We start from the raw sequence: 13,699 nt of genomic DNA, 5'->3' as shown, positions 1-13,699 counted from the left end.
GGGGGAGGGGGGGGAGGGGAGAGTGTAAAGGCCTTTTTGAAACAAACGTTTTCGCAGGCTGTGCTGCAATAAAATGCGGAAGTTATCCAGTTACATCCAACATATTTTAACATTGTATTAGATTTAAGTGCAAGTTTAGCACCACCCACCCCACCTCCTTCCCCCCCCCCCGTGGGTTTATGATGGCTCAGTGGTAGAGTGGTAAACCCATCAAATTCTATGTTGCGCTGTCCTCACCCTTTTAAGCGAAATAAGAGGCTTATACAATTTGATATTCGCGTCTCCGTTTTTAAATTTTATGAAGAAAGTTTTCGTTTTATTATTTGCCTGTTAATGCTGTCAGAACTATGGTCTTTCGTTTAGAGAGATCATAGATTGATTTTTTCGTTTAGAAAACTACATCTCCGCAGCTGAAGTTTTAGTTTGACTCCAGCATATTGTCTGAAAATTATTCGCCATGTAACTCACCTAATTACATTCTCACAGGGCTGCTCAGTCAAACCATTCAGAAGTAATCTCTTACCTCCTCAAGCAGGTACGCTTATTAAGAAAAGCTGCGTTGTTTTCACAGGAAATATTAGCGGAAGTCGCGGTATCACAACTAGATATACCGGGGATTCCTTGATTTGCTTCGTCCTAAGGAGAAAAAAAGGACTGCCTGAACAAATTGTTGTTGACAGAAAATACTATAGCAAAGGCCCCATAAATTACAGTTTATCATATAGCCGTGCTCTCGAACAAGCAGTCAGTATAATTTCATTAAGACGTTGGTTCCATCCTGGGTTTTTGAAGTGGTAGAAGCGCGGGAGAGAAAGCAAGAGCAGAGCAGGTTTGGGGGAGGCGTAAGGGAACGATCGCGATCTTGTGGCAGTAACTCCTGTCTTCAGTATATGTAATAATATGTTTTGTTTATTGTGTAGGATATGGATCAAATCAATGCAACAGACCACGAACGCCGCACACCTGTGATGTTAGCGGCACAGTGTAATTGTTTTGAGACCGCCAAAGTTCTTCTTGAACACGGAGCTAATGTGGACGTCAGAGACTCCGAAAATAAAACAGTTTTACACTACGCTATTGGAAGCTCTGATATTGTCAAGGAAATCCTCAAAGTAAGCACCAATTCATCACATTTTAATTACATCTTGGTTTTTCAGTAAATTTTAGGAGACAGAAGTCTTCGAGAGAGGAGTTCTTGAGATGCTTTTTCCCCCCAAGGCTCATGGCCACGTTATAAATCGCATCTTAGGCTACAGTATTCAAATAGGACTGAAGAAATTTAATTAGAGCGGGCACTTTTATCGCCATATTTCTCTAAAATACACTTTGGATAAGTATTCAAAACCAGATATTTGCTTCACCAGGATGTTAAAGCGAGTGCACTCATCCGAGCCAAGGACCGACTTGGAAACACCCCTCTTCACTATGCAGCGTGTAAAGGATGTGTTAAGGTGAGAGATTTGTGGGTAGTTTTGCTGAGGCTATTTATAATTAGAGAAATTTTCAACTGAGGTCCCATCCACTTTAGCCGAAGGAAATTAGAAGACGCAACTGCATGCTTATCATCCCCATTAATCCGGATAGATTGTCCACCAAAAACGACAAATTTTGAAAAGACTGAAATCACATCCTGTGTTTAATCGTTTTGGCGGCAGGTGTGAGTGGAAAAAGTTTTATCATTTAATTTAGGTGGATTTGAATTTTTGGTTGTGTTTTCTTTGTGAAATGGGAGACTGGAACAGATTTCTATTCCCAGCACTTCACACGAAATTTTTTTGTCTGATATTTTAGAAGCTTCAGTTACCCCATTAATTCGTTTAATAGGCTTCGTTCCATTTTCCAGTTCTGGCCAATGGCGTACAAATATATTAAAATGTTTTAGTAGCATTCATTTAATGACAAAATAGTAATAGTCTACTTGTGATGTGACTAGGTCGTCACTTAACACTTTGTAGGGAGGGTAAAATGACCAAGCGAAAAACGGAAATGTCATTGATATCTGTTTTTTTTCAAACGCAGGACGCGTCAATCATTTTAATGAAGTACCGAGCGGGAGCTACCATCACAAATGGTTCGGGGGAGACGCCGTTACACATTGCTGCAAGGTACCACAGCTTTGTAGAGCTTATTTTTCCTTCGAGCAAGCGCAATTTTTCATTGAGTGTGGAAAGTAACCCGTGATTGCAATTGGACTGCCTTGGTATTGCTTTATTTTGATACGTAATCGGTCCAGTAATCGCGCGCCATTTTCTCAACCAGTCACATTTAATTCGAATTTTACATATTTCATGAACGTTGTATCCTCACGACACGCAGTGAAAATACCACTTTATCTTCATAAGTAAAGATTACAATGTAACCATAGTAACTTCGTTTATCATCATAGCGAAATAACGAAGATTAACATTTCATTTATTTATAAACCCTACCAAGGTTGAATTGGATCTTTTTTTTTCGGATGGAAACATTTTTTTATGGGAACTTACCTTATCTATTTGTCAAAAGTCCAGGTAGCTTTCCGGCTGTGTTTCTCTATTTCGGTTCCTTTTTGTTTTACTCGTCCTGCCTGAACTTGACCATGATGACTGTGGACCGATACATCTGCATCGTGGAATCCTTACGATATCAGACCATCGTTACAGAAGGCAAAGTTTGTCTCACCATTTTTATCAGCTGGTCAATTAGTGTTGTATTGCCCGTAACGCATTTATTTCGTTCGTTTATGGTGGTCACAATTTTTCTCCAGATAATCTTTATATCCTCTCTATTGTTTATCATAATTTTCTGTTATGCAAGGATTTTTTGCATATCTCGACGCCACAAGAGACAAATTTCGGAACAGCTACAAGCTGTAACTCAGAGAACCATAAAGCAAGACTTCAAAAGTGCAAAAACTGTTTTCCTTATTATTGGAGCAGTGTCAGTGAGTTATGTACCACTGATTATGATAAAGCTTTTTTCAGCTGCTGGCATTACTAGCGATTATGTTAAAATGATTCATCCTTTTGCCACAGCTTTTTTCCTTCTTAATTCCAGTGTTAATTCATGGATAGTATTTTTCAGATCGAGAAAACTTAGCAGTTTTCCGAAAAGGTTGTTTAAATGTGACTCTTAAAAAGCTTGGCGATATAAAGGTGCACGTTCTTATGTGCAGGTGCTTCGAGAAAGCTCCGTTTCGAAAGAGACACCGAGCACTGATTGGTAACGAGCGGACGCTTCAGAGAGTACAAAAATTTAAGTTCTGAGTCAAAAAAATTATTATTACAACAACATGCCAATCACACAAATATAACAGACAAGGATAAACATAAAATTAAAACTCTTCGAAAGGAAAATGACCTTTTGAAAAGACGACTTGGAGATTTAAGAGCAGAATTCAAATCCATCAAGAACAAGATGGTGGAGCAGAATAAAAGCCAAAGCAATGTAGCGTCTGTGTCTTTCCGGACGTGAAAGATGTGCAATTTGTTAGTGATAGTTGAGATGCTTTAGTCCCGTCCAACATTGTACCATGGAGAAACGCTTTTCTAGTTTTGCTCGAAGGTTGGATTAGTTGGGAGCTGGGCATTATAACTATTACTTGTTACGTTGACTTGTAAGCTCAGTTGGTAAAGCATTGCACCGGATTTCATTGAACATTTCCCTTTCAGATTCTGTATTAATCTAGAAATCTAAATTTTAAAGGCTTTAATGTGAATGAAAGTACATTTACAGAGTTTTAACACAATGCTGATCTTCAAAAAAATGACCCATCCCTTCTTAAGTCCAGCAGTGCAGTTTTTTGTTTTATGAACAATAAAAAATTTTCATTGAGTGGTACTTCGGGAATTTTTTTTTTTATCTATCTTCAAGTTCGTATGATGGCAAGCTCTTCTCCAGATTCGAGCGCATTATTTTTAAACTATTCCAATTATGGCCCCTGTTGGCAAACCGTCCGTGAGCAAAGCGTTTCATTTGCCGTCTTTGGAGCAGTTTTGTCTTTCGTATTGCCTTCCCCGAGTATTGTAAGGAGCATCTTGTTGATTACAATTATCTTAAGATTACCACAGCTTCACTGACGCAAAGTGTATCACAGAATGTAATACTGACGCAAAATGTAATAATCTTAGCAAATATTTGTAAAGTTCGGATATAATGCGCGCTGTAATTGGTTGAAAGAGCTTGTTTCATCAACGTACATTCATTCAACTTTCATCTATTAAACAGACGCCTTACGCAGTTTGTTTTCTACTTTTTATGTAAAATAACTTAGGTGTTTTTATGTGCAACAATTCGGCCGGATTTCACTGAGCATTTCCCTTTCAGATTCTGTATTAAGACTACAAAAATATAAGCAATGGTAGCGAATTCGACCTGATGAACTATTTCAGTTTGCGAACTATTGGTTTTTGAACTTTGATGATTGGAAAGTTTTGACAACTTTGGTCTTATTCAACCGATCAGTTTATTGAACCTATCTTAGCATGTTTTACGAGTGTAAAACAAGCTGACGACACTTTTTTTCGCCTCTGAAATTATAATTTTTTTAGAAACTAAAAAAGAAATGTGAGGGGAATTTGACGGATTCTCTTTCATAAGACAAATAATGAAGCTTTGATTGTGCTCTGTTCTGTTGTAAGGCACCTCGGAAGCGGCTAGAGCACCCTAGAATTGGAAAGAAACAATCGACTACCTCTCGTGTTTCCCCCCTACACTTCTTTCGTGCTTTAGCTGCTTCTTTGCGTCCTTTTCAGAGCAAAGGAAAGGCCTGTTTACCTATCAAATGTAATTCTGACACAAAATGTAGTATTGATCGCAAAATTTAATAACAATCGCTGCAAAGGTAATAGTCTCGACGCCAAGTTTAATGCTAATGCAAAATATAATGATATCGCCGCAAAATGTAGTAAACTTTAAGCATTCATCGTATCGCAAAATGTAATGACTAAGTTGAAATGCGTTTAATAATGTGTATTTCGTGGCTTGTTGAGCAGTCTCATGATTGGTCAGGCTTAGTCCGCTAATCAATCATTTTTCCCATACTTTATTACAACTGAGCATGAATGTAAAGGTTAGTGAATAGATCACTTTTCAACGCAAGATGTAATAACTTTTCTAACAAGTAAGCAGCACTCTGTGAAGCGTAGCTTTGAAACAGATTTAGTAATAAATCTGTGGCCCCCAAACACATTATCTACTCGTACCTATAACGTCCGAAAAATATCATGCAAGTTTATTATCTTGTCAACTGAAGTACACCTTGCAAATTATTTACCACGTGCATCATACTATGCGTAAAGGTTAAAAGTAGATACATTATTTACGATTGGTCTATCGGCAACTTATTTGCCCTATCTGTTAAAACTTCCTGATGAATTCTGCCATTGTCAGACAAAACGGGCGGAAATTGAAAACAAGTCAATATTATTTTCGTTCGCGCAGTGCTGCTCAGTAGTTGATCAACAAAAACGGTTCTCGTGAATAAAGTAGCTTAAAGTAAACTGATTGAAGAATTTCGAAGGCAAAGGCAAAACCTACAGCAAATCCTAATTCCGTTTTAAAACTTTTTGAATGAATTGTGTAAGTGTAAGGAGTGAATTTTCTTCAATCCTAACATTTTTTAAGCTTCTACAGTGTTAACTGGACATTAATTAGCACTTTCCCTCAAAACACGCTGTTACTTACATGCCCACACCTTTGTTTGATTGTACTCATTCGAAAAAAAAAAACAGCAAAAAAGCAAAAAGTAAGGAAAGTACTAAGCTCATCACCATAGGAACTGCGAGGGGTAAGGCGCGTAAAAAAAGCAGTCTGGGAAATGAAAAAATACAGTCGAACCTGTACTAAGCCACACCGTATTAAGCGGTCTGTAATCAAGGTCCCAAACTTTTTCCCTTCAAAAAAGTTTGCCGTAGCCCTCTAATCTAGTACTTTTTGACTCCACTTACCGCCCTGTATCACATTTTGTGCTAGCACATCATACGTTAGTGGCAGAATTACATTCTTCATAATTACATTAAGTGTTAGAAAAAAATTTACCATATTTTGTGTTTAAAAGTTATCACATTTCTTTGGTATCGAATGGTTTATTACGTTTCTCTTCAATATCTTTACTTTTTTAAAATTCATGAGAAAACACGAGAAAAGTCTGAAAATCACCTGCCGAAGGCGAGCCATTCACAAACTTTTCTTGTGTTCTCCCAACATCCCAAGTGGGTTATTATGCGAATAAACCGATGGAAAGTGCGTTCTATTTTCTTCATAACGTAAACTTCAATTTTCTGTGAGATTACCGGAGCGATAAGCGATAGGTTTTTGACCAATCAGGGCAGATGTACCTCTGTGATTTATAATAATATAAATTTTACTGATGTTTGTATGACAAGCAGAATGTTACATGTTCGCAAGTGGATGTGGAATTACCTTTTACGTTGACATAATATCGCTCGCGAATAAGCCAAGTAAACGACTTCATTTATTATGCACCTGTGCTGTTTACTTTGTTACCTATGTCCCAAATTCAAATTTTCAAGTTTTCTTTACCTAACTTTAAACATCATAGTAAATAATCATCATTTTTCTAACAAGTTGGTCAATTATAACTTATTTTTTGAGATACTATAAGCGCCCTGATTGGTCAAAAACTCAGTATCGTTTGGTCTGAATCAGTGGTGCAAACAGAACAGGCTGTTCCTAACAAGGAAAACGCCTTTTTCGCCTTGACGCTTGCTTAACTCGCAATGCAGAAAATAAATACTGAAGAATTCAGAACCCCCTGAAACTCCGAGAAAACTGCCTGAAAAAAAATCCATGTTGAACGAGAAAATAAACGAATTTCGCTGAATTAGACAGTTCGTGTGCAAGTCACATTAGAGACAAAAATTGTGTTTGTGAGCACGAAACAAAATTGAAGTGATGATCATGAATCATGTTTGAATGAAAGTTTAATTCACTTATTACGAAATTTAAAAAACTTTAAAATTTAAAAAACTTTAAAATTTAAAAACGTGAGAGTTCACGAAAAGAGAGGGGATTCTTTGGTTTCATCAAACCTCGAAGATGAAATTCGTGTTCACGCGCAGCCATGAAATATCCTCTGCAAAATTGTAATTAATAGTACAGCCTAGACTATTAAAAATTCACTTTTAAGTACTGCCTGTCTTTATGAACAATTACCGTTCCGCCATATTGAATCTTGCAACGCAGTTCTTTGTCTTGTTCAGACAAAGATGTTGTTATAGTGGGAACTCTACATATGTGCAACACTTATAACGCGTTTCTTTCAAGCGAGGTAGACATTACATAAACTGATCACACAGGACGAAAGGTTGTTGTACAGGTTGCTCTATCGTCGAGGCAGAATCATGGAAAACATCTCTCAGGCCAATGACACATTGATATCAATTGCCCCCTATCTTTACAAAGGCCTCAGCTGGCAAAACGTCCGTAAGTACAGCGTTCCTCTCGCCCACTTTGGAGCGGTTTTTACTTTAGTTCTGCCTTTCTTGAGTATTTCTGGAAGCATCCTATTAATGGCAGTCATCTTAAGATTTCCGCAGCTTCGTCATATTCCATCCAATCTTCTTCTGATGTCTCTCAGTGCATCAGATCTACTGATTGGACTCTTGGCTCAGCCACTACATGGGCTGTGTGCTCTCTCGAAAGAACGTTGTGCATCCATCGTGCCCATCCCTCCAATCTTTCTTCTCTATTTCGGTTCCTTTTTGTTTTACTCGTCCTGCCTGAACTTAACCATGATGACAGTGGACCGATACATCTGCATCGTGGAATCCTTACGATATCAGACCATCGTTACAGAAACAAGAGTTAACATGGCTATAATTATCACCTGGTCGATAAGTGCCGTAATTCCCTTAGTACGCTTTAACCTGTCGTTAATAATTATCTCCAAGATCCTAATGATGATCTTTCTAGTCTCTGTTTTGCTTATCATAATTTTCTGTTATACAAGGATTTTCTGCATATCTCGACGCCACAAAAGACAAATTACACGTCAGCTACAAGCTGTAACTCAAGGACGCGCTCAACAAGAATTCAAAAGCGCAAATACTATGTTCCTAGTGATCGGAGCTGTGTTAGTGAGTTATATACCATTAATGATGATAAATATTTTATTAACTGCTGGCATTTTTAACTATGTCGTTAAAATAGTTCATCCTTTTGCCGCAACTTTTGTAGTTCTCAATTCCAGTATAAACCCATGGATAATTATCTATAGGTCGCCTAAACTTCACAGATTTCTGAAGAAACTCTTCAAAAGGCATCCTTAGAAAGTTCTGCAAGCGACATACTTGAAAAGTTCTGCGAGCGACATTTGTATATCCACATATAATATCCAAAACGTGTTGAGACCTCAACGCAGTTGTTGAAGAATAAACGAATTTGCTTGTTTAGACAAGAATCACGTTCTTTCTTTTGTTGTAGGAGACTATCAACTTCGCTTCATTGTTCTGATCTAAATCATTTATCTAATTATCGGGTTGTTTACGTCAGAAGCGAAAAAGAAGTGATTTAGAGTTGGGGTAAATTGTTTCCTTTCAAGTTAGAAAGGCCTTTTGAATGATACAAACCATATAATTCATATATCCAAGCTATACGTTCCCAAAGTAACAATACCTTCTGAATTGGTTTACTCCGATGTAATCCCTAAGATTTGCCATAATGAACGAGATCACAAACCCTAAAAAGGATAGGAAAAGTAACCAAATTATATCTCCCATTAAATTGTTACCTTGAATCTTGGCAGCAGTTTTTATGACTAAACCTGTTCGCAAAAAAAAAAAAAAAGAAAAGAAAAACACATGAAATCATTATAATATCCTGAGGAAATTCTAAGAGAAAAACTTTCAATAATGATTCACAGAATAAGGAACCAAAATTTAAGTTTATTTTTATCAATACACCGAAAAAACGGTCAGAATGAAGCTTTTAACAATAATTATGTCTCTACGGATGTTAATAGTACGTACTCGCTAATCACTTGCGAGCTGACCAATCATGCAGTGCGTGCGCAATGCACTGTTCACCTGTTTGTTATACAGCTGCATATTAATACTTGATACCGTAAAAGCTTTTATAAATATCTCGAAAACCCTCTTCGTCTCTTTAGTTTACTGATAAAATATATTTTCAAGGAAATAGAGAGCAAAACACAAGGTGCGGCCAAAAGAAGCCTGGTTCACTTGTAATACACTCTCAACCTAAACTTTATACCTCAATACTTCCTCAAAATCCCTAAAAATAATAATCCCCAAGGTATCCGAAAGTTTGTGAGAGGGTCAACTATGGTTTGATTTAACTCAGCCATACCACAAAGAAAAACGGTTCTTGTGAATAACGTAGCTTAAAGTAAACTGATTGAAGAATTTCAAAGGCAAAGGCAAAACCTACAGCAAATCCTAATTCCGCTTTAAAACTTTTTGAATGAATTGTGTAAGTGTAAGGAGAGAATTTTCTCCAATCCTAACATTTTTTAAGCTTCTTCAGTGTTAACTGGACATTCATCAACACTTTCCCTCAAAACACGCTGTTACTTACATGCCCACACCTTTGTTTGATTGTACTCATTCGAAAAAAAAAAACGGCAAAAAGGCAAAAGGTAAGGAAAGTACTTAGCTCATCACCATGGGAACAGCGAGGGGTAAGGCGCGTAAAAAAGCAGTCTGGGAAATGAAAAAAATACAGTCGAACCTGTACTAAGCGGCACCGTATTATGCGGTCAGTAGTCAAAGTCCCGAATTTGTTTTCCCTTTATCACCGTAATTTTCGCCTCTATAAAGCGGCCACCTCTATTGGGCAGTCGTGGTCACCCTTGCCTGTTATTATTGTCCTCCACCTGTATTGAACGGTCACCGAAAGCTGAACCAACCACTCCAATAAGCATAAACAAAGAATAATCTTTTAAGTAATTTTTAATCCCAGCTTCTCTCTCAAAATCAAAGTATTACTAAGTAGTATTTTCGAGCTAGACTCTGTACATGATAATCATGGCATAAAGTGCCGTTGTTTATCGTTTTTCATAATACCCCTAATCTATGAAACATGTATTTAACTTCTAACCTGCATTAAGCGGTCACTCCGCTATTCCCCTTGGGTGCTTTCTTAATACAGGTATTACTGTGAAACAATAAACTGAATAACTGACGCTCTATCCTAGTAGTAATCAAAATGATTTAATTCACCTTTTGGGCTTTAGAGTTTAAGTGTAGTGTCACGTGACTTTTGATGTAAACAAACCCCGAAAGTTCGGACATTGAGTCGAGCTCGCAGCACATGTCTTCAAACTTCGGCTTGGGCGATTTTTCTTAATTAACTTCCCACTTTCAAAAAAGTTTCTTCGCTCAAAATTAACATCTTTCTTTTATCGTTTATCTGATCGTTTGTCAAGCAAGTTGTCTTTTCGCTGCCGTTGAAGTAGATGCGAAGAATGTTACAGGCAGGGTTGCAGCATAGAATAATCGAACTAGATCTGCGAACAATGATGTATCTGATCAGGTATTTTCAGGGTGTTTAGTACGTAGATTAATAAGGCTCCAGATCAGGAGGCAACCCAATCAACTTTGGATTGTGTCGCAAATTTAGGTACGACTGTGTTTTCCTAACCAAATAACTGACGCTCTCTTCGTTAGTTATCAACATAACTAAAAATGGAATTTCAAAGGGCTCAAAATCTGCTTGGAGCAGTTAGAGGGTTTTTTGTATTATATATGTAGGTACGGCTGCACATCTGTTGCTAAGAAGCTGATGGAAGGACGTGGAAAGCGGACGGTTAATGGTAATGACGTTTATGAGAGAACGCCACTCCATCTGGCAGCACAACAAGGCCATGACGAACTGGTTGAGTTTTTCCTCAAAAGGGGGGCAAAAATTGACAGGTAAAAGAACAGAGCGCGCCATCATGCCACTACCTTGGCGGCATAAAGTCAAGTTTTCGAAACACTTGAAGTGTCATCATTTTTTAATTATGAGGGAACGGCTTTAAATTCGGGGCTCCAATCGATTGACGGCATTTCTTCGTATTTTCATATCGTTCACTCAAATTGTAATTACAACTTTGACACATAAAAAGGGTAGAACTCTTTCTAACATTGACTGTTTTGTTTCAGTGACGTACATGGTCAAACACCCTTACACTATGCAGCTCTGCAAGGATCGAAAAGATCAGCTGAACTCATCTTAGCGAGTAAGCCTGAGAGTCTGAATGTTACCGACAAAAACCAGGTATGTTCTTAAGGTGTACGTTTGGATAGTGAGTGTAGTTAGAGGAGGGGTGGAACAATTATCTTTACACTGCCATGATTAAGGAGTTACTTCATCACTTTGATTTCAACGAAAATTAGGTTGCTATTGCTTAGATCAAGTGTATGAACTAAGGGAACCATTCTCTCTTGTCTAGAACACAGCGCTTCACATGGCAGCCAAAGGTGGCCACGCAGAAATCCTGAAATACCTGCTTTCCAAATCAGAACAACTTGTGTCAGTGAATGAGAGAAACCAAAATATCTTGGATATTGCCATTGAAGCTAGGCAAGAAGCCGTTGCCATGGGAATTGTTGAACATAGAAGGTAAGGTTTGTAAAGAAGTCTTTAGGAAGGATTGCAATCAAAAAGTGATGACTAGAAATTGATTTGACAGCAACGGTTTCCCTTTATTTACATGTACTCTGCATTTTAATGCTCTACTTCCAAATATTCGCGAGAATTGATAAGAAAGCTGGCAAACCTGAATTGCCCAAGGGGCTGGAGAAAGTTTTTTTAACCAAACTCGATGAGCATCGATATCTATGTAAATGACATGTGTGATGGCGAGTTAGTAAACTATATTGGGCATATGAATTTGAAGCTTCATTTAAGTCTCCTGAAATTATATGACTTTGAATAAAAATGAACGAAACGAAGTTTCTTTCATGTGTTGGACTCAAGTATTTTGGCTTTTCCTTCTTTGAGAGGCCTGATTGGTCTTGGCGAAGGGGTTTATTTAACCTGAAAGTTTTCCAACAAGGACCTCATTTTCGTGTTCTTTTTCTAGGTGGAAAGAAGTGCTTAGAAGTACAACACACGGTTCGCATACTCAGATACAGCTTCTAGTTCAACACATGCCTGAAGTGGCAAAGGTACTCACTCCTCTTTCCTTTTAAAATTTCTTAACTGTAATATTACAATCCTTTCCAATGTCCTAATCTTAGCCAAAACAGAGTCCCCCAGTTTTGTGAATCTTTCTGCGTTTTCCCTCTTACAAATCTTAAATTTTGCAGTCTCCTGCCAAATGAAAAGAGTTTTTGATGGCACCAAAAATAACCCTTTATCTAACCGATTGGAACGTCACACAGATGTGGCATATTTTGCATGACTTGCATTTTGTGTTTCAATATTTATTTGACTATGCAACAAAACAAGCTGGGCCTAAAGCTTTTAACTGGAGATAAGAAAAGAACGGTGAGAGTATTTCTGGAAATCAAAGTAAGAGATTGTTTTCAGTTTCCAACTCATATCTTGAAAATTGCCTCTGCCATCTTTATTAAGGATGATATCAACACCTTCAGGTTTGGTTTCCAGACCAATTACTGTGTGTTCATAGCATGAGTCTTGATTTATTGGTATTTCTATGCAGAAATTTCTCGATCGCTGTATTGTGGAGGAGGGCGATCCAGAGGACGAAAATTATAAGGTAAAAGACAGATTTTTTGCATAATTCTTGGCTATTTAAGTCTTTAAAAGCCCTTTAAATAGTGAAATGACTTTTAGATCAGAGCAATTTTCAATGGCGTATCGAAAGTAATCGGAGATTGCTTCAGTTTCGCTTTCAAACTTCGTTCAGGGATTGTTTTATAAAAAAACTCGCTCTACCCTCGAGCTCTCGACCAATCAGAAGGAAAATTGAAACTAACCACGACTTCTCCGCTCGCGGTTTTCCACTCGCTTGTTTTTGATTCGAGTTCTCTTCAGGACCCTGTGATATTTAACCCTGTTCTCGATGATCTCTTTTTTAGGAAGGTTTTATTCGGGTTCACCGATAGCTGTAAAACGGCCAAAAATTTAACCGTTAGGCGTAAAAATTTACAAATTTTAACCGTTATTCGTAAAAAAAATTAACCGTAAAGAAATTTTTCTGGTGACAACATTGGAATGATGTTGACCTTTAGTCGTAAAATGGCCAAAATTTTAACCGTGAGCCGGAAAAGCCATCGCCCCATTGAGACCTCTTCTTTTGTCCCAACTTTGGCTTATGTTTTTTTTTAACTTTCAATCGAAATGCGCTCTAATGTTACATGCAATGCTTGTTTTTCAATGAAAAATATAACATTACTTCAATCCATTGTCTGTTTTAAACTCTCATTGTTTATTAGGTCTCGTACGATCTTCGGTTTATTCAAGGAATGCCCGATGAAAAAAGAAAAGAAAAGAACGCTAAGGAATCTCTTAGTGCTCTCCATGTAAGTATCATCATTTATCATCATGTCTGAACACAGTTTGGTTATATCCTTCCCATGAAAAATTGGCCTGCGGAAAATTCCACTCTGTCTCTAAGATTGCTAAGAATGGGATGGGTGGTTTTGTTTAAGTCCTTCCAGAGCTCTGTAATGATATGCTATAAGGTTTCTTTTTGAACTCAGACGTTTTGGGAAGAAGGAAGTGTTTATTTGCTTTGGGTTTTGATCGAAATACTTCGAGACGACTCAAATACGTGCTAAATCTCTCT

General features: G+C 37.6%; 3 protein-coding genes across 5 annotated transcripts in view; all 3 read left to right on the top strand.

Annotated features, from left to right (window-relative positions):
- LOC113667510 (transient receptor potential cation channel subfamily A member 1) overlaps nt 1-13,699 on the top strand; it is a 35,102-nt gene that overhangs the window by 15,495 nt on the left and 5,908 nt on the right. For all 3 annotated transcript variants that reach the window (XM_089201782.1, XM_027183335.2, XM_027183337.2), the window contains 10 exons: nt 487-535; nt 921-1,112; nt 1,365-1,451; nt 2,020-2,105; nt 10,713-10,874; nt 11,106-11,220; nt 11,396-11,565; nt 12,029-12,113; nt 12,611-12,667; nt 13,347-13,433. In XM_089201782.1, coding sequence (XP_089057908.1) covers nt 487-535; nt 921-1,112; nt 1,365-1,451; nt 2,020-2,105; nt 10,713-10,874; nt 11,106-11,220; nt 11,396-11,565; nt 12,029-12,113; nt 12,611-12,667; nt 13,347-13,433 — 1,090 coding nt within the window. The remainder of the gene's footprint in view (nt 1-486; nt 536-920; nt 1,113-1,364; nt 1,452-2,019; nt 2,106-10,712; nt 10,875-11,105; nt 11,221-11,395; nt 11,566-12,028; nt 12,114-12,610; nt 12,668-13,346; nt 13,434-13,699) is intronic.
- Nucleotides 2,326-3,816, top strand: LOC149048158 (cannabinoid receptor 2-like). The gene has a single exon (XM_089201784.1). The coding sequence runs from the start codon at nt 2,459-2,461 to the stop codon at nt 3,113-3,115; it is 657 nt and encodes a 218-aa protein (XP_089057910.1). The 5' UTR covers nt 2,326-2,458; the 3' UTR covers nt 3,116-3,816.
- Nucleotides 7,203-9,916, top strand: LOC149048157 (cannabinoid receptor 1-like). Its single transcript, XM_089201783.1, has one exon. The coding sequence runs from the start codon at nt 7,344-7,346 to the stop codon at nt 8,268-8,270; it is 927 nt and encodes a 308-aa protein (XP_089057909.1). The 5' UTR covers nt 7,203-7,343; the 3' UTR covers nt 8,271-9,916.

Source organism: Pocillopora damicornis, chromosome 3, assembly GCF_964200805.1.
Source record: "Pocillopora damicornis chromosome 3, jaPocDami1.2, whole genome shotgun sequence".
NCBI classification, from domain to species: domain Eukaryota; kingdom Metazoa; phylum Cnidaria; class Anthozoa; order Scleractinia; family Pocilloporidae; genus Pocillopora; species Pocillopora damicornis.
The sequence above is the reverse complement of the archived record's forward strand: the minus strand, read 5'-3'. Positions and strand labels throughout refer to the sequence as shown.

What these genes read in the sequence shown, in the direction of transcription:
- LOC149048158 (XM_089201784.1), top strand. Translation starts at nt 2,459, where the DNA reads ATGGAAACATTTTTTTATGGGAACTTACCTTATCTATTTGTCAAAAGT.
- LOC149048157 (XM_089201783.1), top strand. Translation starts at nt 7,344, where the DNA reads ATGGAAAACATCTCTCAGGCCAATGACACATTGATATCAATTGCCCCC.